We start from the raw sequence: 26,792 nt of genomic DNA on the forward strand, positions 1-26,792 counted from the left end.
TCCAAAGATGCATGATATCCATTTTCTCCGACATGATCGAAGAAATTATGGAAGTTTTCATGGACGACTTCTCGGTCTATGGGACGACCTTTGATCATTGCCTAGAAAATTTAGACAGAGTCTTGCAGAGATGCCAAGAGAAGGACCTAATCCTCAACTGGGAGAAATATCAGTTCATGGTTCGTGAAGGCATCGTTTTAGGACACTTAGTGTCCGAAAGAGGGATAGAGGTGGATAAGGCAAAGATTGAAGTCATTGAACAACTTCCGCCTCCCATCAATGTGAAAGGAATCAGAAGCTTCCTTGGCCATGCTAGATTCTATCGAAGGTTCATCGCAAACTTCTCCCAGATTGCCAGACCTCTCACAAGTCTCCTAGTCAAGGATGCTCCTTTCCAATTCACAGATAAGTGCCATAAAGCCTTTGACATGCTCAAAAAGGCACTCATCTCGGCTCCAATCATTCAACCCCCAGATTGGAAGCTCCCGTTCGAGATCATGTGTGATGCTAGTGATTACACAGTGGGGGCCGTACTTGGTCAAACCAAGGATAAGAAGCATCACGCGATCACGTACGCAAGCAAGACACTTACTGGAGCTCAGCTCAATTATGCCACAACAAAAAAATAGTTCCTAGAAGTTGTCTTCGCTATCGACAAGTTTAGATCCTATTTAGTGGGTACCAAGGTCATCATCTATACAGACCATGCCGCACTCAAGTACCTCTTCACTAAAAAGGATGCTAAACCGAGGTTGATCAGATGGATTCTTCTACTCCAAGAGTTTGATTTGGAAATTAAAGATAAGAAAGGAGTAGAGAATTCAGTGGCGGATCATTTATCGCGTATGACCAATACGAATACCCAAGACCCGCCGATAAATGACTTCCTATGAGATGATATGCTTCTCAAGGTAACAGCTTCGCACCCCTGGTATGCGAATATCGTAAACTTCATCGTTTCGGGGTATATACCCCTAGGGGAAAGCAAAAAGAAGTTAGTGCACGAGAGCAGACGCCACCTATGGGATGCACTATATCTGTACCGAGTCTGTGCAGATGGGTTACTCAGACATTGTGTACCCATGGCAAAAGGACAAAAGATCTAGAGAAATGCCATGCGGCACCATATGGAGGTCACTATGGTGTATTTCGCACTCAAGCAAAAATCTGGCAGAGTGGTTTCTATTGGCCATCTATGTATGAAGATACAAAGAACTTCATCCGCAGATGTCCAAACTGCGAGAGGAATGGAGGGATCACAGCTCGCAATTCAATGCCCCTGAACTACAATCTTCAGGTCGAACTTTTTGATGTCTGGGGTATTTATTACATGGGACCTTTTGTAAGATCCCAAGGATGCGAGTATATTCTGGTCGCCGTAGATTACGTCTCCAAATGGGTCGAAGCCATGCCATGTAGAGCCGCTGATGCAAAGCATGCCCATAAGATGTTCCATGAGATTATCTTTCCAAGGTTTGGCACACCACGGATGGTAATCAATGACGGAGGGTCACACTTCATTGACTCAGCCTTCCGGAACTTTCTCATGGAACTAGGGACAAGGCACAACATCATGACTCCGTATCACCCTCAGACTAGCAGTCAAGCAGAAACATCTAACAAGCAAATTAAGAATATTCTGCAGAAGACCATGAATGAGATGGGGAGGGGATGGAAGCTGAAATTACTGGATGCACTGTGGGCATACCGTACAGCATACAAGACACCCATTGGAATGTCACCCTATCATCTTGTCTACGGGAAAACTTGCCACTTACCCATAGAGCTGGAGCACAGAGTGCATTGGGCTATTCGGAAGTGGAACATGGATCTTAAAATAGCCGGAGAATACCGAAAGCGTCAAATCTCAGAATTGGAAGAATGGAGAGACAAAGCTTATCATAGTGCCTCAATTTACAAAGAAAGAACCAAGAGATGGCACGATAAGCGATTGAAGCCTAATAACTTCAATCCAAGAGACAAGGTATTACAATTTAATTCCAGGGTCTAGTTATTTGGTCATGGGAAACTACGAAGCAAATGGCAAGGACCGTATCACGTCATCGACACATCACCAAATGGAGACATCACGATACAAGATGATGATGGTAACGCCTATAAGGTAAATGGTCAACGACTCAAGCTTTTCCTAGACCATAATAAAGCTCTTGATGAGGAGATAGACGTGATTGACTTAGTTGATCCCGTACTTACATTCAAAAAGAGCCATATAGGCCAAAAGGGCAGGTGGGCCCAACCTACCTCTCAAACTTATAATCCCACCAGTTGACCTGCGCAAGCTGGGGCCCATTGGGGCCCAGCCTGGGCCGGCCGACCGGCCGAATCTGGGCCAGCCCTAGTGAGGCCCAGCTTCGGGGCACGGCCTGCTTGACCCACCTAGAGTCCAACTCCGCGAGGTGTGACGGTGTTTTGCGATGAGAAAAGGAGTCTCGTACCCTTCTTCTTCTCTTCAGAAACCCTAAACTCCATAACTTATTTCCATCCATTCCCCAAAATCTCCATTGGTTCCACCAGCATCCCATCACTATCAACCCAAGGCCGGCAAGGGAGAATCCAAAACCATAGCCACCACACCGGCCATGACTCCTCCAGCGACTCTTCCAGCAATCAACACCCCAACTCCTACAACTGAAGCATCGATGGAAGACGTGCCGACCTTTGTGTAGCCCCTGACCATGATCCCAGCTGAGGGGAACAGCGGAGGACTGGTGGGCACCACCCTCCGATCGGCCGACCTGCCTGGTCGACCGACCAGGGGACGTGACATCCAGCGCCCCACTCCGCTGCACGTTCCCCTTCGCCTCTCAAGATTGCAAGATCCAGGGCACGAGCGCACAGTCCCTATGGAAGGCCGTCCAGAGAAGTTCCGGCCTGTAACACCCGGTTTATAAAAGGACATAAACCGAGCAATCATATACGTGCCAGGATAAAGTCACACGTATATACAACAGAATGAACAGTATATCACAGCACATATCACATAAAAAGATATAATAAAGCGAGTATGAATGTTATTTGTTACCTTAATGACAAAAATGTCTGATACAGCGGAAGTGAAGTACAAATACGATAGAAACTCTCGTCGGAAGCTGAGCAGGGCGCCACAGGGACGTCGACTGGGAGATGAACGCCTAGAAGTCCTCGTAGTCCTGGTAGCGCTGAGCGAACTCCCTCGTGTCGGCAGGAACTGAGCAGCAGTAGAGTATCCAAGAGGAAAAAGTAGAGAAGAGGCAATAGTGAGTACACAACTTGTACTCAACAAGTATAACACGAACTATGAGGCTCTAAGGTTGGCTGACTCAACTGCATTAGCTTTTAATCTTGGCAAAATTTTATTAAAGCTATTTACTACAAGTTGATGAATTACCATAAACCCAGTTACATAGTAATTATTCAAAATTAATCATGTTACTACTGAGAACCAAACTGAAACCACCAAGGTAACCCCGAGAGGCACCCCCCTCGTCGGAAGGAGATAACCCCACTAATCAAAAGGAGGATCTGGGCCGCTCATGACCGTGAGCACGGCTAGTATACCAGTTTTACACTCTGCAGAGGTTGCACATCTTTACCCACAAGTCGTGAGCTACGCTAGTTGTTCATCACACTTCCTTAGGTGAGATGACTAGCAAACTCACTATGAGGCCATTACAAAGAATCTCGTTGGTAAGGCGTAACCGCGAAGAGTTAGTTCGGCGACGATGGGGCCCACCTCCAGGGGTACAAGCACAGGAGCATAGCCCCAAGCACAGACCAAGCCGGAGGAGCAGGGACCATTGAAGCTTACCACCCTTTGCCCCGCAGGTAAGTTACTCCAAACCAAAAAGACCTAATTAGTAAGCCAAGACCGTCCCATTCTAGTCTTGTGGTAGCGTTGTTGTCCCAGGTTGTCGCTCTATGAACCGGTCCTTATGGAGAGTGGCCAACCAAGCACTAAGCACCGTGCTGGCCCCCTAAACCATGTTTCTAACAAAATATATTTTAACGAGACGTGAGCCACTCAAGCCAACACAGAGGGTCACTCTCAGAATTAAGTTGCATATACCATTAATCAAATTAATTAAAAAAGACCATTATGTGTTATAGCGCGGCACCTAGCACAACTAACCAAAATGCAACCCAAGGGATATATATATAAAGGATATAAAGTGGCTAGGAAATCCTTATAGGCATACAATATTAAAATGCAGTATGAAAATGTATTTATAAGTGATGGGTGTTGTTCATGTTATACTTGCATTCCTCAAACTGTTCCTGCTGCTCAAACTGATCTAAAAATGAATGCTGCTCCGGGTAATGGTACTGGGGCTCCTCAGATGGATCAACGTCTACTCACGAACACATGGCCAAAACAAGGCACAACAATAAGCATACAAGCAATTACTAACAAAAGCTAAGAAACAGTACATCAATACATAAAAACAACACACTAAACTAGTCTAAAGCTATTCTACGCGTTACAACGATCGCGTTGATATAAAGAACGCCTAAAACGGAGCTAAAACGCAAAAACTAGAGTTCAAACAAGATCTAGGGGCTTATCTGCGAGAAAAACTAAGTTCCAGGGGCTTTTTGGGCAAAATCGAGGACTAAAACATAATTAAACCTTAGATCCAGGGGCTAACATGCAAAAACTACAGGTCTGGATGGCAGGTTCGATTTTAAAGGAACTCAGGGTCTAAAACGTAAAAGCAGGGGCGGTTTTGGAATTATTTTTACACTACTCAGGACTGCAGGTTTATTCTAGTAAAGAGAAGGGGGCTTTCTGCAAAACAACCAGCACTGACCATTTTCCTCTCTGGTTGACTTCGGGCCTAACGGATCTGGGCCGCAGGATCTTGATCGGGCGGCCAGGATGGATGGGGGCGCGGGCGGCGGTGCTGGCAGCGCCGGCGGTGAGCCTAGCGGCGGCGGCTTGCCGGAATAACGCGCAAACGCGTTCCCGGCCACGGCTCGGGTCGGGTTTGGTCCTGGAGCATGGTCGCGACATGGGTAATCTACCTAAGCGCTCAGGACGGTGGATGGGGGGTTCGGCCGGGGCTCGCCACGGCGAGGGGCGGCGCTGCTAACTCCGGTGAGTCATACCACGCACAACAGAGGAAGGAAAAAGAGGGGAAACAGGCCCGGCGTGTGCGTTACCCCCATGTGAAGCTCTGTTGGTGCGGCTTCGGTGCAGAACGGCGACGCCGAGGCGGGATTCTGGCAAAATTGTGGTGGCGCAGGGGCGGGTCGACGGAGCTCCTCCACGGGAAATCTCGTGCGCAGCGGGGCCGGGGTCGGAGAAGAAGAGCTCGGCGAGGATCGTGGTCCTGAGGCGAAGCGGCGGCGGTGGCCTGCGGTGGCGGAAGTGCTGCGGAACGGCCGGACCACGGTGGCGCAGGGGTAGTTCCGAGCAAAGGCGATGGTGGAGGTGGTTGGTAGGGTTTGAGGTGGCGGTGGTGGGGTTTGGGGAAGTCCAGGGGGTGCGGCTGCGGTTAAGAAGGGCAGGCCCGGGGATCTCGGTGCCCGGGCTCGGGATGGAAATCCTGGCGATCTCGGCTAGTTGTTGTAGCGCGGGCGGAAGACACGGGCAGAGGAGGGAGACGAGACTGGCCGGTGGGCCAGCGTAGTCAGTGAGGGGGAAGGGGGCGATGCGCGCGGCTGGGCTTAGCATGGCGTGCGGGCCGAAGCGGGAGAAGGGGCGCGCGCAGCGCGGGCTGCGGGAGTGCTGGGCCGAGCGGGGACGGCAGCGCGCGAGCGGGCGCTGGCGAAGAGCTGGGCCAGGATGGTGTTGGTGCTAGGCCGTGCCGTGCGCTGGGGAGCTTGGCCGCGGTGTCAGTGGGGAGGAGGCGAGCGCGCACCGCAGAAGTAGCGGTCTGACAGGCGGGGTCCGGTCGGCAGACTGAGGCGACGCGCGCGCGGTTTGCGGGAGGGTGGCGCCGACAAGCGGGGCCCGCTGGTCAGCCGCACGGGCACGAACGCGGCTGAGTCGGAGCGGGAGCTGCTGCGGAGCGGGGTGACACGCGCGGCGATGCTAGGCTGTTGGCGCTGGACTGGGCCGCGCGGGAGGAGGGAAAAGAAAAAGGGTGCTGGGCCGCTGCGCTTCGCGGGCTGAGCTGTGAAGAGGGGTTGGGCTGGGTTAGCTACTGGGCTGGGTTTTCTTTCCTTTGGGATGGTTTGGTTCTTCTCCTTTTCTTTTCTGGTTTCTCTCATCTTTTCTTCTCCAAACACAGTCAAAACTATTTGGATTCAAACTAAATTTGAATTCAAACCCTATGCGCTCAACCAATTTAAAATATGCACCAGCATGATTGCACAAACAAATTTGTCCTAAAATAAATTTTAATTACTTGTGGAACAAAAATTAGATTAAATGCAAGCTAAACAATTTAAATCCTAGAAAATTAAATAAAGCCAATTAAATTTATTATTAAATACTAAAATTTAGATTAGGGTGTTACAAATCCTACCCCCTTACAGGAATCTCGTCCCGAGATTCTGGGCTGGCTAGCAAGGAGATTCGGATATATCTTCATCAACTCCTCTTCCTTCTTCTGGCAAGTCCTCCGGAAAGACATCCGGGAATTCAGACACCACGCGAATACTATCCGTGGGTTTAGCCTCTATCTGATGAAGAAAACCAGAAGGCTCTGTAGCACTGACTGTCGCCTTTTGGCCATCAGATGCTGACAAGTGAACTGTCTGCTGAGCACAATCAATACGGACTCCCCATCTGGTACGGGTCTCCATGCTCAAAATCACATCTATCCCCGAGGACAGTGCGGAATTCTGCCCCCTTTATGACAATACTAACTCTGGAGCATATAGAGCACGTGTGTATCTGGCCCCCAGGTGAGGTAACTACCATAGCTGTCCTCATACAAGAAACTAGTATACGGAGCTGCTCGGCAAATGACTTGGAAATGAAGGAATGAGTAGCACCGGTATCGAAAAGCACTGTAGCTGGATGAGAATTGACCATGAACGTACTAATAACCACGTTAGGAGCCTCGGCCGCTGACTCGGCTGTCACGTGGTTCACCTTCCCCTTTCATGGCGCCCTGGGTTGGGCTGGGCGCCCTTGCTGTCCTGCCTGCCATGGAGCCTGAGGTGCTGGACAACTTTTGGCATAATGACCTTTTTGCCCACATTTGTAGCACATGCGGTGGTGGTGAATGGCGCTACTTGGTTGACCTCCCTGTGAACTTAACATCACATCTTGCATTATTTCTGCTGCTTGCTCTTTGGACCCCTTGCGACCGTGTGACTGAATCACATTCATAGTGATAGTCAACCCATCAACATAATCATAGAGTGCTTGGTTCTTGACCTGTGTATCTGCAGAGCACTCAGGGTCCTTTCTCTTCTGGATGGTCTGTAGCTCGTCGACCGATGGGCCGTCAAGGAAAAGGGAATCTTCTGCTAGCTGCTCTTAACGAGACCTCTTTCTCTTTGTACTGGAGAACAACCTCTGGTTCCTCCTAGTTGTGGCTTCATCTTCAGTCGCACGAACTTGACTACAAGGAACGCCATAGAATTGGCAACACGGGCAAGCTTCCTCACCATTCTTTGGGTGGTATGTTGTTTGCGAAGCTGGGTAAAGAGGAAACACATGTAAGGTCAAGGAAGAGAGAAAAACTCCACTATTTAAGGTTCTATCTCATTTAGACAACATTGCGCAGGCATCACTGCTGCTAACTCCAGATAGATGTCACATAAACCCGCAAAAGAGAACAATAGAATAACTCTTCTGCCTTATCTAAGAGATTCTCAAATCCTGCAGTACTATCTGTAGGCCGGGGTGTCACACGGCCTCATCAAGGCCAATAGTACAGCAGCTCTTCAAGGATGGAGCGGCAACAGAATCACCAGTGCTACCTCAGACTGCACGGGTTGCTCCTATGCCACAGAAGAGCGCTCTAGAGGCTGTACAGGGGGCAACCTCAACACGGACTTCAGATGCTCAGAGGAAGAGCGCTGCCGCCAGTCCTTTGCCAAAGAAGGTCAGATCTCAGTCGTCGCCAGCAAAGCCCAAGGACGATGTGACTTCAAAGGGACCCACCATTGCCGACCTCACCGCAATGGTCCAGCAGCTATGCCTGGAGAATAGGAGTCTCGAGAACTAGCTTGCGGAGAGGAAGATCGAGGTGGAATAGGCGTCTTCTGTGGAAGGGGGTTGAGCACTAAGATGAAGCGCTTGTTTGAGGCTACGGGTCACAAGGGCCTCTATTAGGAGTCACTTCTTAAGAAAGGTCATTATCATAGGTTTAGTTAGGGCGCTAGTCTTAATCGAGTCGTTTAGGTTTAGGTCAATCTAGTCATGCCCCGGTCTTTATTTCATCAAGATTTGTGAACTTTGGCTCCCCGGTGTTAATGCCGGCAGAGCCCCATTATCTTTCATATTTGGTTTGTTTTGTCTATGATCGAAGAGCAGGTCGAAAACAAGTATGGGGGGAGATCCCATGACGCTACACATCTATGATCACATTCACATGTCACGTACACCTCCCGCTCGGACTCATAAGTTTGCACTGCCTCACTTGTTTCCTACCTTTAGCGTTTCTAAACATGAGCATATCTTTTTAAATCCTAGAACCTGTTTAAGAAATTTGCTAATAAGAGCTCTTGATAGATGCCTTGTATAAATGTTTTTTATACCGCGCTTAAGTTTGTGAATCATATTTTATAGGACCCATGATGCTTAGTTGTTGACTAACGTGACATGTCTGGTTAAAGTTGTTCGTCTCTTTCATGTTGACCAGTCTGGGATTTTTAGTTAAAAAAATAACGAAAACTAAGTTCTTGGTCTTATCTCTTTTATCCACCATGCTACCAGAGCCATATAAAAATCCCATGCTATGTCTCTCGGCTACATGATTGAGCTTGATCAAATTTTGTGACCCATCATGGTTCTGCTCTATTTACGCACTTGATTTAAGGTTTTATGTTCAGATGAATCTTGTGCTCCTTAAACACTGTCTGACAATGTTATCGAAAAAAAAGAGAGAGATGAAAAGAAGGCATGCCAAAGAAGCATGACCCCAAAAGAGAGAGAGAGAGAGAGAAGATGGCATGCCAAAGAAGCATGACCCAGCAAATAAAATAAAATTAGACATGAAAAGGAGCACATATTTATCTGTGCACTAATCTGATCATTCGTAAATATGAGTATACACCTGTGGATCCAATCTTTGATCTTGCAACAGATTTGGGCCAAGCATATGACATTCTATCTCATCCATCGAAACTCCATCTATACCATCAGAGTCGGCGAGGTAAAATAAGGATAAATGCTGGTAAGAGGCTACGACCGACTCTGAGAGACCCATGGAGGAGAGTAAGACCATGAATAATTTTATAATAATATTTTTCAAAATCCCCAAGTCTGGCAACATGACAGGATGACACTTGAAGCCAAGATCATTCTGTTCTTCAACAACTCAAGATATCATGATAGACACATTCAAGTTCACAAGCAAGAGCAAGGTATGAAATAACCTTTGTGCAGGATATTCTATCAGGAAGCTATTGGCTCACCTTAGTCCTGACCTTTACTTGAGACGAGCAAAGGGCCAAGTGTGGGGGATCTTGTTGACGGTCATTGACGACCAATTTTGACCATCAACTCCTGCACAAAAGGGAACCACAAAGTGGAATAAATGCTAGCATAGGGTTTATTTATTAACAAATTCCACATATGGTGCTTGAGAATGTGTGCAGGTGGTTTTGAACTAATTTCACAGGTTTCAAGTACACTTTGGCCCGACATAAATCGCAGAAATTATCAGAGCACTGATTCAGGCTCAAATGGACCAAGTGTAGCCTAAGAACCTAGTTCAGACCACTCAAGATAGGCCAAGCCCAACTGGCTTAAGACAAGGAGGCCTAGGACAGCCTGCTGGACGAAGCTGGGGGCGGTTGGCAGACCTGGAAGGCCGACTGACCTACTGGTCGGCCGACCAGGCCAATGGGCCCCACCGCCTCAGCTTCGACACATGGCGCCTCCCTGCTGGTTGCTTAAGTCGGTTCTAGGTGCTTCAGCCCGTGGCTCCCTCCTATAAATACAAGGGGAGGGGTAGAGAAATGGACACACACACACATCACACCCTCTCAACTCACCTTTCTCCCTTGGAGCTTGAGGCCTTCATCCTAGATGCTTAGGTTGACTAGGAGGTGTAGAAGAAGAGGAGGAGAGTGAGGAGGAGTCGGAGGAAGTGCCGGGTCTGTCGGCACTCTTCTCCGCGTGTACCTCGACGGATGCTTATTCGATTGTAAGTGTTCGAGACTTTCTTTGTTTGTTTATTTGGAATTAGAGTTTAGATCGCAAGTTATCATCTCTGCCTTATATTAGTTGATGTGTATGCTAGCGAGCAGCATTTGATCTTAGCTTAAGACCCTGGATAGAAAAGGGTAGTCTTTGCCTGGGCTAAGGTTAGTAGGGAAAAGCGTAGACGTGGTGTCTAGGCTTGACTATACCACTCAGTTGTCTGATAGTCCCACGGTTTGTAGAGGTAGCCGTCAGGTGGTGACAGAACTGTTCGAGCCTTTTAGTAATCCTCCATGTTCGGATATCAGATAGAGCACATATTGGAACTACCAGTTTCTATAAGTCGGTCGATACCTTTAGCTCGAAGTATAACGGCGACGTGATCTCTTCTTACAGGCATAGATTCTAGATATAAAAAGTCCTCTCTTCTATCTTCTCCACACCGGCGTGTGTGTCCTTGGATGAGCCTGAACCTGTAGATAGCGTACTCACGTTCCTCAGTGGATACGATACCCTGGAATACTCTTGGGTGAAAGCTACAGCGGTATCCGTGCGCTTGCCGATTTTATTCGTGACGTTGCAAAATACCAACACCTGACAGAGGAGCGGGGCTGCCAGGGGCAACGGTAAAAAGAAAGTTACCGTTTATCCTGCTCCATCCGCCATACGATTTCCGGCCTGATCTGATCCGGCCGTTGATTTCGGATCTGTCCATTGCACAGCCTCCGATATTTAAACAGGGTAAGCGGCGTGGAGCGGCCACCCTGTTCCCAAGTGCTCTAGAGATTTCCGCCGCCTTGCCGACTCGGCGAGTTTCCAGAGCTCTCTGCCTCCTTGCTCCTCGCGATTTCCACCCTCTCCTAAGCTTCGCTGCCACCTCCATGGCCGCCACTCCTGCTACATTATCGTCTTCAACCTCGGGGAGCACCGGAGACGCTCTGCCGCCATCACCGTCTTGGCAGAAGTGTACAATCCAGGAGAGTGACATCCAGGACTTGGTGGAGCGCAGCATCCTCCCAGAGAAACAGATCTCCGGGTGGCGGTGCTGCTACGGGGAGGAGTTCCCGTCGGAGGACACGGATCAGACAGTCGTGTTCAAGTCCTTCTATGAGAAGAGCTTCGCACTGCCCGCGGGGGCCTTCTTCCGCGGGCTTCTTCACATCTACGGGCTCGAGGTAATGCATCTCAAGCCCAACTCAATCACCCAAATCGCTATCTTCATCCACCTCTGTGAGGGGTACCTGGGGATCGCTCCCCACTTCAACTTGTGGCGGGCTCTGTATCGCCTCAAGGGGCACCCGTCCAATGTCCGCCTTCTCGCTGCGCCAGGGGAGCGTCTACCCCGACTTCGAGCTCCGCGACACCAACAAGGGGTGGGCGCGGGAATGGTTCGTGGTGTCGAACCCGGCGCCCTGCCTCCCGGCGCGCACAGGCCACGCGCCAGAGTGCAAGGCATGCTGGGAGGAGCCACCGACCGCCGAGGAGATGGCGCAAGTGGAGCACCTCCTCAAGGAGATTGCTAATTTGTCGGCGCAAAAGCCGACAGGGGCTGCGGTGGCCCTCTCCTTCTACAAGCGGCTGATGCAGCCGATCCAGGAGAGGGTCCACCCGGCCTACTTGTACTGGGGTCGTGATGACCCAACCCGGGGATAGAAGCGCAAAGTCTCCCAGGAGGAGATCGCATACCGGGTCGCCCGCATCATGGTGGGGCAGATCCGAGACAAGGGCTGCCCAAAAGCCCTATGCCTGAAGCGGCCGACCGATGTCGTAAGTTTTCTTGAATCATCCGAGTTGTTCCGTTTGTTTTCGAGTTGTTTTCTCTCTTTTTGCTCTGTTTTTCCGATTGCACCCATTGGGTTGTGACATAACTCAGATCTTTTGCAGGCCAAGGTCTTGGTGTACTGGTCCCCCGCTCCTCTGCCCGAGGGGGACCCTAGCAAGGATGCCGGTGCCCCTGCCGAGCTGCGCCAGTCGGCGGAGGAGGAGATAGAGTTATCCTCTGACTCCTCTGTGGGGAGTGAGTCAGAGGTGGAGATCACCGATGCCTCGGAGCCACCGTCCTCAGCCGCCTCGAGGAGGAAGTCATGTCGAGCCGTGAAGAAGATCCCGATGTCTAAGGTGGGATTGACGGCAGTGCAAAGGTCGCTGAGGAGCTCGACCCCCAAGGGAATGAGCAAAGTCTGGGGAGACTCGGCGCCCCCGGCTACTGCTGCAGTGGGGTCGGCATCGGTCGGCCCCAAAGCCGAGAAGGAAGCGGCCTAGGGACTGGGCCAGCTGCACGAGGAAGTGATGCCCACGCGTCCCAATTCCGGGGCTCAGCTGGCCGCGCCGTTGAAGCTCAAGTTTGCGCTGCGTCGGAGCGGCGGGTAAGTGTCTTGATCATTTGTATCGATTCTTGCTTGAATTTTCCTTCCTAGAGCTGTGTTGAACGCCTTTTGGTTGATGTAGGAGGGCGTCGCTCATGGCGCCAAGAGGAAGGCGGAGGGGTAGTCCACAGAGGGCGGCTCCAGTGATGCCGCGAAGCTGACCTTGCCGCGGGTGAGTCCGGCGAAGAGCCGCGCCCGCCGTGAGGAGGAGAAGAAGAAGGAGGGGGAGGAGGCCAGCAACAGGGTCTCTCCTCCTCTCCCCGACGTCGAGATGCAGGACCCGCCCCGTGACGGAGGGGCAGCACAGGTGGTGGTCGAGGCCCGCGAGGTCCTGGCCATTGAGGTGGTAAGGACCTAAGAGGTCCCACCCGTCGAGGTGGGGAGGACTCAGGCGGAGCCCTCGGAGGTAGCCCAGACCCCGCCAGTGAAGGAGGAGGACGAGGACGAGGAGGGAGACGGCACTGTCTCCGGCAAGCTTGTGACATCCACCAAGCTCTCCCAAGGTTTTGTCGAGGTAAGTCTCCTGCCTCAGTCTCTATGTGGCCGACTTGTTCTTGTAGATGTCACCTTGTAACGCCGAGTTGTTCTCCAGGCTTTGGTGGAGCTATCAGAGCAGGCCGCCCAGGAGCTGGCCGAGGGGAGCACCGCCATCGTTCGGGTGGTGGAGCTCGAGGCCAGGGTGGCTGAGTTGGAGGCGTAGGGCCACCAGTGGGAGGCCGAGAAAGTGGAGGCCGAGAAAGCTCTGCGCAAGGAGAAGCATGGTAAGGAGTTGTATCATTGTCTGTTGAGCTCTTTTTCGCACTGTTGGTCTCTGACTTGTTTGTTGTTTAGAGCTGGAGGCCTACACCAAGGCCAATGAGGAGCTGCAGAAGCTCCGGGAGGTGACTGAGGCCCGGGAGGCTGCCACCGAAGAGAAGTTTTGCCTGGAGCAACAGGCTCGTCGAGGTAAGATTCGGAAATCATACAGCCATTGGGTGTATGCGAGTTTTGTGGCCTGGGCTGACCCGAGCAGTGCTTTTTCTGTAGAAGCGGAGGATCAGGCGGCGCAGGGCTGGGCGACGCTGGATCGCCTGAGCAGGCCACTGGAGGCTCTGCTTGGGGCGTTCAAGCCCGAGGGCGTGGCAGCTGCCGAGAGCCTATCTGAGAGGCTGTAGGCGTCCCGTGGCCGACTGGAGGCCGTCATCAAGGGAGCAGCTAGGGATGTCATATAGCACACACTGGGACTGGTGAAGTCCCATCTCCCGAAGGCGGATCTGGATCCGTTGGGGGACGGTGTTCCTGCTAACTGCTCCGAGGTGGATTGGGAGGCCAACCACGCCACTGTCTTGGAGATCGCCGAGCGGGTCGTGGCCGACTTGTATGCTGCCGGCCTCCAGGACTTTTTGTGTTTGTTTATTTTGCTGCAAGAAAAGTTGGTCAGGGTGGACTGAGTGAAAACAATATTTATGTAAATAATGTTTATTTTTAGACAATTTTAAGTTGTGCCCACGGTCCGAGTTCTTTCTGAATTTGCCAAGTAGGTGGAAGGCGGACTCTGAGCCCTTTCTGATGGCGCTTGAGAGCTGATCATCAATGTGCGCGGTGAGTTAGGGTGACACAGAGTGGTTCCAGGATGTACTCGGCTATGTTCATTAAGAACAGACCGTGTTGTTCTTGTCCGACTGGTCAGACTCCGAGTGGGGGCTGGCTGGGTGGCCGAGACGCAGCCCCCGAGCATGTTGAAAACTACTCGGTGAAGAACGAAAGAAGGTAGAATATGATAAGTAACATGCAACAAACTTTATTGAATTGGTAGATGGGTACATAGCTTTGTGTTTTCTATGCTTCTACGGATAGAAGCGGCGTAGGTGCTCGATGTTCTAGGGGTTGCCCACATCGGTGCCGTCTTGCCTTTGTAGGTGGTAGGTCCCTGGGACCACTAGCCCACTGACGATGAAGGGTCCTTCCCATGGGGAGGACAGCTTATGAGCGCCAGTGGTCGACTGGATGCGCCGTAGGACCAGGTCACCAAAGTTGAAGTCTCGCTCGTGAATGTTGCTATCGTGATAGCGCCGGAGCTGCTGTTCATATCTTCCATGTTGTATGGAGGCCGTCAGGCGGTGTTCCTTTGCCGAGTCGATGTCAGTACATCGAGTTAGCTTGGCTTCGTTTTCATCGTAGTTATGGATGAGTGGAGCACCAAAAGCTATGTCCGATGGCAAGACTACTTCAGAACCATACACCATGAAGAATGGCGAATAGCCGGTAGCCCGGCTTCTCTATGTGCCCCAGGAGGATCAAGCCGTTGGCCCTTTCTACTTGGCCGTTGCACCTGGGGTGCACCACAGAGGCATAGTAGACATCAATGCAACTTTCTTGGAAGTAGTCCCTGAACTCAAAACCTGTGAACTAGGTTCCCAAGTCGGTAATGATCCGATTAGGCACTCCGAACTGGTGTGATATCTCCTCGATGAACTCGGCTGCCTTAGCTGTTGTAGTGGCCATCACGGGCTTGACTTCAATCCACTTCGTGAACTTGTCGATTGCCATGAATATGTGACTATATCGACCGACGGCTATCTTGAGGGGTCCCACAGAGTCGAGGCCCTAGCAGGCGAATGTCCAGGGGGGCGGGATAGTCTGCAGGGCCTGAGCCGGGACGTGCTGCTGCTTGGTGAAAAACTGGCACCCGGGACATCGCCTGACGATGTTCCGAGCATCGGCCAGGGCCGTAAACTAGTAGAAGCCTAATCGGAAGGCCTTCCCCACGAGGGTAGAGGCACCCGCATGGTTGCCGTAGATACTCGAGTGGATATCGCTAAGAAGTCGGACTCCTTCGTCATGTGTGATGCATTTGCACAGGGTTCCTGAGGATGCCGAGTACCTGAACAACTTGGTTCCTATGACGACATAGTTGATGGATCATCATGCAAGCTTCTCGTGCTCCTATCCTTTTGGGTAACTTTTGTTGTTCCTGATGAAGTCGATAATGGGGGAGCGCCAGCCGGGACCAAGTCGGGCTTTGTGGGAGGTTCCTCTTCAATCTTCATTGTCGGGCTGTTGAGTGCTTGAACGAACACGCCGGGTGGTACGATGGATCGCTTGGATCAGAGCTTGGACAGGACGTCTGCCGCCACATTGTCGTCCCTGGGGACATGGTGGAACTCCAGGCCGTAGAATTTGCCTTCGAGCTTCCTGATCTCCCTGCAATAGGCGTCCATCTTCTCCTTGGTGCACTCCCAGTCTTTGTTGACTTTTTGTATGACGACTTTGGAGTCACCATAAGCCAACAGATGCTTGATGCCGAGTGTGACAGCGATCCAGAGACCATGGATGAGAGCTTCGTACTCGGCAGCATTGTTGGGAGCCTTGAAAAGTAACTGGAGGACGTATTTGAGTTGTTCACCTTTGGGGTAGATGAATAGAACTCCAGCACCGGCTCCATCGCGGTTGAGGGCGCCGTCGAAGTACATAGTCCAGTGCTCGGATCTGGTGTCGGGTGGAGGATCTTGGATCTCGGTCCATTCGGCGATGAAGTTGGGCAAGGTCTGAGATTTGATCATAGAGCATGGCGTAAACTCAATCGTGAAGGCTCCGAGTTCTACTGACCATTTGACAACTCGGCCGTTGGCGTCCCGGTTGTGCAAGATGTCGCCGAGTGGGTAGGAAGAGGCCACCTTGATCTTGTGGGCCTGGAAGTAGTGCCGAAGCTTCCTTGACGTGATGAGGATGGTGTACAGCAGCTTCTGCACTTGGGGGTAGCGTGCCTTGGACTCGATGAGTACTTCACTGATGAAGTAAACTAGTCGCTACACCTTGTAGACGTGACCCGGCTCGTCTCATTGGTGGTGGCGGCGATGTACAGGAGGAGGACTTCCCCGTTCTGGTGCTGTTAGGACAGGAGGCGAGGTGAGAAAATCCTTGAGCTCCTGGAATGCTTTGGAAGCATCGTCATTCCACTCCAACTTGTCAGACTTCCGGAGAAGTTTGAAGAAGGGTAGGCCTCTGTCGCTGAGTCGTCTTATGAACCTACTCAAGGCGGCCATACACCCTGTGAGCTTCATCAGGTCCTTTCTAGTCCTGGGACGCTTCATGAACCTGATGGCGTTAACCTTGGTGGGATTAGCTTCGATGCCCCGGCTACTGACTATGAAGCCGAGTAGTTTTCCGGACAGGACACCGAACACACAATTGGTCAGGTTTAGCTTCCCTTTGAATTTCCTGAGATTTTCAAATGTTTCGGAGAGATCCTTAATGAACTGATCATTATGTTTTGTCTTGACGACGATGTCGTCGACATAAGCCTCGGCGTTGCGCCCGATCTGCCCCTGGAGGCATCTCTGAATGGCCTTCTGGTATGTGGCGCCGGCATTCTTGAGGTCGAACATTATGGTGTTGTAGCAGTAGGCCCCGAAAGGGGTGATGAAGGACGTCTTCTCTTGATCCGACTCCTTGAGGGCTATCTGGTGGTACCTTGAGTACCAGTCAAGAAAAGAGAGAAGAACGCACCCGGCCGTCGAGTCGACGACCTGGTCGATGGGTGGTAGAGGAAAGGGGTCTTTAGGGCCGTGTTTGTTGAGATCGGTATAGTCAACACACATTCTCCATTCACCTTTTTTCTTTTTTACAAGGACTGGGTTTGCCAACCAATCTGGGTGTGCGACTTCTTTGATAAAACCGGCGACAAGTAGCTGGGTTACTTCTACCCTAATAGCCTCCGTTCGATCCTGCGCGAAGCAGCGGAGCTGTTGCTTGACGGGTCTCACCTTCGTTGCAAGGTCTAAGGAGTGCTCAGCCTCCTCCCTTGGGACTCCCGGCATGTCAGATGGCTTCCATGTGAAGATGTCCCAATTCTCCCGAAGGAAGGAGGTGAGCGCGCCTTCCTATACCGGGTCGAGGCTGGCCCCGATCACGGCAGTCTTGTGCGGCTCATCCTCCCGGAGGACGATGGTCATGGTCGCCATGGCTGGCGCAAGCTACGACTCGGAAGTCGACTCCTTGGCGGGGATCTGCTGCTGGTCCACCGGGAGCTTCTTTGCTGCCTGGGCAACAAGAACTGAGTTCCTGGATCGTTCCAGGGTGTCGGAGAGCTCGATGTTCTTGGCCTCGCATGCGTAGGAGGTCTGCAAATCTCTGTAGACCGAGAGGACTCCCTTTGGAGCTGGCATCTTCAGGAGAAGATATGTGTGGTTGGGGATCGCCATGAACTTGGTGAGGGAGGGTCTTCCCAGGATGGTGTGGTAGGAGGTCTCGAACTCGGCGACCTCAAAGTTGACGTACTCGGTGCGGTAGTTGTTGCAGGTGCCGAAGGTGACCGGTAGAGTGGCCTGTCCGACCGGAGTTGACCCGGCTCTGTGGATGATGCCGTAGAAGGCCTGGTCCGATGGCACCAGGGTGGTCATGTCGTAGCCCATGCTCTCGAATGTGCTGGCGAAGATGATGTCAAGGGCGCTGCCACCGTCGATGAGTACTTTGGCCAGGCGGACCTGGCTAACCACCGGACTGACCACTAGGGGGTAAGCACCCAGCCTAGGTAGGTGGACCCAGTGGTCGCGGCGATCGAAGGTGATCGGCGTTTCTGATCACCGCAGGGGTTGAACTGGGTGTTTGAACACCAGGTTGACTTCGCGATCATCCAGCTTGAGCTTGTGCCGGCATGATGGCTTGCTGGTGCCGCCGAATATGAAGTTGACGGCCCTGTCTTCTTCCTGGAAGTTCCATGGGGAATCTTCCCTCTGCTCGTCATCATCTCGCCTGGGCGAGTTGCACTTCCGTGGGCGCGCCCTGGTGGTTCTAGAACCACTCGGCCTATCGTGGTCGTCGCGGCGGGGTCTCTTGGAGTCATCATCCTTGATGACGCCGTTGGAGAGTGCTCGGCACTCCGGGGCGGTGTGGTTCGCGTCCTTGTGCCAAGGACACTTGCCATCTAGGTCCGCTTGGTTGAGGGTGGATCAGAACTGGGAACTCTCGGCGACGGCGATGGTATTGTCGGGGCTACGCTTGCGGTCCCGGTTCTTGGATGACTCGGTGTGGTCGTGCTTCTTCCCGTGTCGAGGTGGACGGTCGTCGCGTCGGCACTCTGGGCGGTTGTCCCGCTGGGAGGGTTGCTCGGAGGAGTCGTTCTTGGTCTTGTGCCGGCGATGGGCTCGCTCGGCGTCTTCCATATCAGCGAGCTTGTTGACGACTGCCATCATGTCGACAACGGTCTTGGGATTGCTCTCGAACATCTTCCTCCATAGTTCGATGCTATGGAGGCCTTGGTGGAAGTGGTGGATAACATCCCTGTCATCAACCTCTGTAATCGTATTGTGGTTAGCGAAGTACCTCTTGATGTAGCCGCGGAGGGACTTGTTGGGTTGTTGGATGACGCTAGCTAGATCCCATCTAGTTTTGGAACCTGGGCAAGATGCCTGGTAGTACTAGACGAAGGCACTGCAGAGATCTTGACAGTTGTTGATGGAGCCGGCCGGGGGCGCCCTGAGCCAGTTGACGGCGTGGCGACCCATCATGACCGGGAAGTAGGCAGCCATGATGTCGTTGTCACCGCACGTAGCCCGGACGGCGATGGAGTAGGTGCACAGCCACGTCTTGGGATCCGACTCGCCGTCGTACTTCTCAATCCTAGTTGGCTTAAAGGTGGCGGTCCACTGGATGGCCGAAGCTAGTTGGAGAAGGCGGAGAAGCCGTCGAGGTCGTTGCCGGGTTCGTAGTCCCGACGCGGACATTGCGGAGGGTTGTTGCCCCGGCGGCCGCGGTTCTGGTAGTCGGTGTCGGGGATGCTGTGTTCCTCATCATACCGGCGATGTCGCTCGCGCTCAGCAGTGTCGCGCTCACGATGGCGGTTGTTGATGTGTGGGCGCAGATCTTGTTGGTTAAGCTGGAGGCGGAGGTCATTCTGGTTGACCTCCTCTTCATCGTCGCCGTGGGGTTGTGTCGAGTGGTGACTCGACTGGGCGCGGTAGGCCGAGTTGTCCTTGCGCAGTTGCTGGGCTTGCGTAGCAGCCACATGTAGATGAGCACGAGCCTTGACGATCTCGAGGGTCTCCTGGAGGCCCTCGAGCACCTGGAACACCGCAGCGAGGTTGGCCGATGGCGTGGCGTAGATGTCTTGGCCGTTGTAGTCGAGGACAAAGTCGGCGTCGAGGTTGCACAGGCGAATCGGTGAGCGCCGGTTCCTGGGGTTGCGGCAGTCGGCGTCCTGCATGTCGTGCTCGGATCGGCGGATCGCCGCATCGTTGCGCCTCATGTCGGCGCGGACCTCGTTGCGGCGGAGTCGTTGTGCCTTCTCTTCGTCTGTCACGTTTTCATGAGTGTCGGAGTCGTCAGAGATGATGAAGATCCGGTGATGCTCTGTCGCCGAAGAGCGGTTGGGTGGGAGGTGAACGAAGCGTCTTGGAAGCTGAGTTCCACTCCTGAAGCCGAGTCAGATCGGATCTGACCCAGGGTAGCCAACTCAGAGAGTCGCACTCGGATCTGATCCGAGTACATTGTCACGGCATTGCAGAGTTCGAAGGGGACCCGATCCGGGTCATTGCGGTGTCGAAGCGCGTTCTCGCCGAGTTGGATGCACTTGGCGATGGATCTGCTGACTCGATCTATCTGAGAGATAAGATCATCAATAGATCTGGCAGGGCGACGGGTTGCCTTGGAAGGAGTGACCGTCACGTAGTCGTCCTCGGGTTCGGGAACTCGAGGTGTGACGGATCTTGGGGTGGCTAGATCGGATTTGGTCCTGGCGGAGGCGCTGCCGAGTTCGCGGAGGACTCGGTCAGGATCGTCTCGGTGTTGAAGCGCAAACTCACCGAGTTGGATGCACTCGGCGATAGATCTACCAACGCGATCTATCTGGAAGATCATATCATCAGCAGATTCGGCAGGACGACGGGTCACCTTGGTTGGCGTGGTCATCACGTCGAAATTCTCAGATTCTGGAATCCGATTGGTGACGGAAGCCTAAGGGGTCAGATCGGATCTAACCTCGACGAAGATGTTGCCTCTGACGGTCGAGGGGCCGGAAGCGGGGTTCCTGGGAACCGTGACCTCCAGGAAGCTCCCAAAGGTGAAGGAGAAGCCGACTGTCGCCTCCATCTGGGCGGTGACGCTGGCGGAGAAGACGATGCCGGTGTTAACTGCCATTGAACTCGACGTATGAGCCCTGAGTCCCCTACCTAGCGCGCCAACTGTTGGATTGTTATTCCGGCCAGTCCACCAGGGGTGTACCCGGCGGTAGAGTTTCAGGATGGGGATCTTAGGACCAAGAGCTCGATGGTAACACGAAGACGCAGGGACTTAGATAGGTTCGGGCCATGATGTGCGTAATACCCTACATCCAATGTTCGGGGTTGTATTAGGGTTTGTGGAATGCTGCGAAAGAAGAGGTCTCTATGCGTCTTCCCACGTCTCCTTTATATAGACTAGAAGCCGTAGGGATACAAGTAATGTATGCTCGGGTTGTTTTACAAGAAAGGAGGTCGGTTAAGATCCCTAGATATCCGGGCTTCTAGTTAGAACCACTCATCCTGATCTACTGAAGATCCTTTCCGTGCACAGCCGGGTCTTGCACGCCGAGTAGTCGTAGCCGAGTCACCGAACAGGGTAGTCGCCTGGGTTCGGGGACCCCACTCTGCAGGGAGGTACGTAGATCTACCTCTGTCAACTAGTGCATAGAGTAGGGAGAGAGTGAGGGTAGTTCGGGAGAAGTGCAAGGGTGTCGGCACTCTTCTCCCAACTTGTACCTCTACAGATGTTGTTACATTCTCAGTTTCAATTAAGTATTCATGGTTCCTACTTAGTGTTACACCGGATATAGTACATGCTAGTAGTATCTATATTTGAGAGAGATCAGTTCTCTTACTTGCAGGTTGATCGCTTCATATAAATACGGAGTGCTATAATTTGCGGCAGGACATCAGACGTAGTTAGATTGCAGTAGTAATCAATGGCGTAGACATGGTGTCTATGCTAGGTGTTAACCTTCATTTGCCTTATATCCCACGGATTGTTAGAGGTAGGTCGTAGGTGGTGATAGATGTTAACATTTTGGAGCATCACGAGTAGAATCCATAAGTGCACGGATATAGTTGTAGCTTTCACCCAGAAGTATTCCAGGGTATCGTATCTACTGTGAGTATATTATCTAAGTCTATAATTCATCCAAGGACATCACACTACCGAAGATGTAAGGGGTAGAGAGGATTTCCTAAGGCTCGGAATCAAAGGTACGGTAGAGCTAACTAGTTGCTTACTTCGGGCTACTAGCTTCCCCTGGATAAGACTAGTGAGCTCTAGTAATACGGATAATATGATATACCCAAACAATTTATAGGAGGTGTACATGTGTGTTTCGCCAGTGAGAAGACTTGGGGCACCCGAAACCGCCTTCTAGAGCCAATGAGCAAGCGACAAGTGCAAGCTGGAGGGTCTGAGCGCAGTGGCAGGTCGACCAACCATGGTGCTCGGCTGACCGCCCTGTGGCACAAACGGCCTTCAAACCTCCCTAGGCGACTAGTAAGTGGGTCCCAATGTTAGTTGTCCGTGCACTGACTGTCCTCAGTCTATTTACCCCCTCAGGTTAGTAATAACTCCTACCACTAATGTTGACGCTCGTGTTTATGCGCTCATGCAGGAGCTGATGGTCTACTCTGATCCATGGGAGGCGAACCGGCGTGTCCTGACTCGTCGGGTTTTGTAGCTTGAAGCCTGGATCATGTTTTACCTACATTTCTACCCAAATTTTGATGTAGCAACATTTTCTAGTGAACACATGGAATTGGCCCTTTTTGGATAAAATATGCAGGCATGATATTTTAATTCTCATGATTTTTTTCTCAAATTGATGCTTAAAATAGGTCATTATCGAGCGTCAGCAAGCTCCTCGAGTAAAGGCTAGGACTAAGGCACGGATACGGCTTCCTTTCGATAGGACAAAGCAAAAGGCTGAATCTTTTTCGACACTACACTCGTGCCATTTATAATCCTTAAACCAAACAGGGAAAAATGATGTGGATGGCCACTTATATCTCTATATTTAAAACCATGATGTCCCTAACTCAGTATATCTCCTTCTAACTATATCTTGGTCATTGACATCATACCTTGAGATAGGAATCCGCTTCCCAGGATCATGCTCAAGCGCTTCCAAATCTGCTCTAATTTCACCCTTTTCATTAGTTGCAGTTTCTTCTAGATTTGGAGTTTGGGGGACTCTTACCAGCTAGGGAGCTTCACCATTTTCTACATCATTATTCTGTGCTGGCACATGTTGGGGAGTTTCACCGTCATTCTATATTAACAAAAGTGATAACTGCATATTGCTCTCATTACTCTCAATCTGTGGATGTGGAGGTTGTTTTTTTTTTTGCCTTTGCAGCTTTCTCCAAAAATGCAAATATGCTGACAACCTTATTCTTCATCTACATAATAAGAATTAAGAACACAACCGAAAGACTTAAAAAAGGGAATCTTCAATAATTCACTAAAGAGTGGATCTAGGCATCTAGGGTATTCTGCTATGATATATTCTCACCTTGCTTGAAGCATAGAAGCAGCCGAGGGGAAGGGCCGATCGGAAGAGGGTCAAAGAAGGTGTGCCGCTTCGCGCCTTGGCTGCTGATGCCTGGTGCCCTAATGGCTGGCACCTTGAAAGTGCATTTGGCCCCCCTATGTGGGATTTGGTGTTGATGACATGCATAATTAAGAAGATAATAAGTTTAGTGAGTTATTAGCAGGTTCAAAGTTCAATGAAATGAAAAAGAGCAAGAAAAGACTCGAATTTAAAGAAAGGACGGTGTTGGAGCGAAAAAGATGATCTTTTATTACTTTCTATTTTGAATTTGAGTATAGGGAACACCGTACTATTAAGGAGGATGCAAAAGGTAGCATGAAGATGCCAAAGTGTTTAATTAAGATACTAACCACCCAAGAGAGACAAATCACACAGTTAGACTCATATTTTTCTACAGTTTCAGTTTGGGTCCGAAGTTTCGACCAAGGGTGAGAAGTTCTCACAGGTGTCGGAAGTTCTGACAATCACTTATTCTGCATAGCAATGGCTCTTTTTTGGGGCTCGGGTATCCTAAGCCCCTCTTCATTTGCTGCTCACCTAACCCGTGAAGAACACCACCAAGAACTTCTACTACTCCTTCCCAATCTCTCCTTCAGCTAAACATTGAGTTGATTTTAGCTAGGGCTTGGGTGAAGCAAGATTGAAGTGTGACACTTGAGGATTTGAGTGTGAGGTCATCCACATCCATCTCAAGACTACTAGAAGCATCTTCATCCATTAATTCGTGTTTGTTACTCTTGAAGCTTGCTTCTAGACTGTTAGACGTCACCCAGTTGAGCGTCCTCTCGTGTATGCACCCTTGGAAGTTTCTATTACCCATCCATTGGGAATTTCATAGGAAGTGACTCAATTCTCCTTAGTGGTTGATTGAGGGAAGAAAGGGGTTAGTCCACAACCCTGCTCTTTGTGAGGACCTCAACTGTTTGATGTGACGAACCCGTACTAAAGGGACTCTAAGGGTGACAGTCATTAGACATGTACTGGTGCTAGCATCAGAACTAGAACTGGATATAATTTTGATCGGTATTTATATGGTGGATGGATGGTCATTTATCTAGTACTTATTGTAGCTGTTAATATGTCCCTTATACTCCTCTATGTATATGCACCTTGGGTGTCAATATATACAATTAGTTTCATATGTACAATTATATTTTAACAAAAATTATAGAGACCAACTGCAAGGCTCAAAACCACTATTACAACATTCTACAATATAATAATGTAATCCATGTATATGTAAGAGTAATTAAATTGGCCACTCAGAATTTCTAGAGAACTAACATGTATTAGTTTATATTTAAAAACAATTCTTAAAGTTACATATTGTTTGGATACCTTGTGTTTTATCAACTCAATATTTGCTTAGATTTTTTGCATTGTTATCTCTCATGGTGAATATCAACATATATACATGAAAATCTATGATATGAATGTAACATTTTCCAGGTTGACCTTCTTCCCAGTATTCTTATTGAAAGTTTTTGCGGTTGTAATGCGTTAAAAAAAATTAGTCCACACTACTGTGCACGTGATGTATGCAGCATGCTTGCTAAGGATTATAGTTTTACTCCAGGAGAGACTTGTTTGTCATATAGGTTTTTTTATCCATGTTTTCAGAACAGAAATGGATCTTCATAATATGATGATAATGAGGATAACGTCTGGAATAAGTCATTAGATGGGGTCACTAGTGAGTTTGGTCAAGTTAATTTCTTCTTTACATCTAATGTAACTAATAATTGAGCTGAAGTAGTATGTTACTCATATTTTTCTCATTAGCTTAAGATTTTTAGGTGAACAAAGTGTTTGTTTGTATGTCACACAATGAGGCATTAGAGCTGAAACATCAAGAGTTGGGACTCAAATTAATGGTGCATTTTTCCAATAAAATTATAGTAGGCACACATAATTTGAAAAGGAGTGTATTGTTGTAGTATATGTTTCTACCATTACTGTTAGATTTAATCCCACATCGAAAATTGATAAAGGGGGAGCCCAATATCTGTTACCTTTCCAAGCGAACTATAGCTTGTGGGGTTTGTTCACTTTTTATCATCAGTTCACTTCAAAACTGAACACAAAGCCACACACAAACATACAAATGAAGCATCTACAAACCAGCGGTTATATTTTGAATGTTGTTGCGGCCGAGTTTCCACAAATATGCTGCCACCGCATTCCACGTAAGATTTCCACAAATTTTCAGACTCTGCCAACCTCACAAGTTTTTGAACATAGAAAGGCATCCGCTTTCAAGCTAACGTTTCCACGAATCATTGCATAAAAGGCCCTTTCTCTTATTTTCAAAAAAAAAGCCCTTTCCAACAACAATTCAAAACTTATATTGCAAATACAGTGCTACACTATCCAAGAACCCCGTCCATCACTCGAACCATCTCGTGCAATCCTTTCGCCCCAAACACTGATAACCTTTCGTGCAGTCCAAGCAGAGATAGATAAACCAGACACCAAACTACTCCTCCCCTAGTTGTCGCAACCCCTGAAACGCACTGACGCATATAAAGCATTTCAGAAACCGACGAGAGATGATCCACGGAGGCAGCCGCGTGCAGGGAGCAGCAGTGCGCTACAGGCTAACTGACACTACCCAGGATATTGTCTTTCCGTGTCGGTCTTCATCACCAAACACAGCCTTCACCACTTGCATCTTCCTCCAGATGATGCATTTTATTCCTTAACTTCCGCCAAAAGAAATCAGACCTGCAAAAGTTTCTCTGCTCCTTTATTGGACGACTGTAATGTCAAATTCTCTGGCAGCTCTAGAAGCAATCACGCACATGCAAACGACAGGACAGCGGTAACAGCAAGTTGCTTTCTCCCGGCAGCATAGATTCCTAGTGGAATCCGGTCAATTTGAAACTTTAGCCAGCGTCCAAATCCGAGGGTCCACACTTCGATAATGCCGTCTGAACCAATAAGAAATGCAGGTTGGAATAATTGGCATAGGGCCTTGATGAGTGGTTGTTGGCATTTTTAATCAGCATTTTGTTTTTAATTTCAAGAGTGAGATTAAACCTGTCAATGTTATTAGCCGTCTGAAGACCTGGTATATTCTGCCCGGCCTATGCATTTGGACCCATGGGGCTCATATGGTTTTGCATTCATACTTTATAATAATATGGTATTGAGGAAAAGTAAATTGGTGAAACCAAAGCATCAGATCGAGATAGGCTCCAGAAGTTTGTGTTGTACGCAATTACAACGTATTGGCCAAAATAAGAGTCCTCCACTGCTAAAAAAACGATTTGTAGCAACACCCTAAATTTTTGTAGTAGCGGATCATTGCAACAAATGGAGTGGAACTACTATAGCAACAGACTGGCCCCCTAAAAATACATTTTTAGGGACGGTCCCATCACCCGCCCCTACAAATAATTTTCAAATTTATTTTAGAAATCCGTTTAATTCAAAAAATAGCAAAAGACATAAAAAGTGAAATTTGTACCATAAGCATATTGTGATCTATAAAAGTAGAAAAATATTAAAAGTATATTTCGATGTACATAGTAATTATGAGTGTGCAAATCACAAAGTAAGTCTTGAGTTGTATGAGAGAGTAGAGTGAGTGAGTCATATATTATAGTTTCACACT

At 49.9% G+C, this 26,792-nt stretch overlaps 1 protein-coding gene across 1 annotated transcript; it reads right to left on the reverse strand.

The window, feature by feature from the left end:
- Positions 1-17,588: 17,588 nt before the first annotated feature.
- LOC120667775 lies at positions 17,589-18,026 on the reverse strand. The gene has a single exon (XM_039947778.1). The coding sequence runs from the start codon at positions 18,024-18,026 to the stop codon at positions 17,589-17,591; it is 438 nt and encodes a 145-aa protein (XP_039803712.1).
- Between the last annotated feature and the right edge of the window lie 8,766 nt (positions 18,027-26,792).

Source organism: Panicum virgatum, chromosome 3N, assembly GCF_016808335.1.
Source record: "Panicum virgatum strain AP13 chromosome 3N, P.virgatum_v5, whole genome shotgun sequence".
NCBI classification, from domain to species: domain Eukaryota; kingdom Viridiplantae; phylum Streptophyta; class Magnoliopsida; order Poales; family Poaceae; genus Panicum; species Panicum virgatum.

Excerpts from the sequence above, each read along its gene's own strand:
- LOC120667775 (XM_039947778.1), bottom strand. The coding sequence starts at position 18,026 with ATGGGCTACGACATGACCACCCTGGTGCCATCGGACCAGGCCTTCTAC.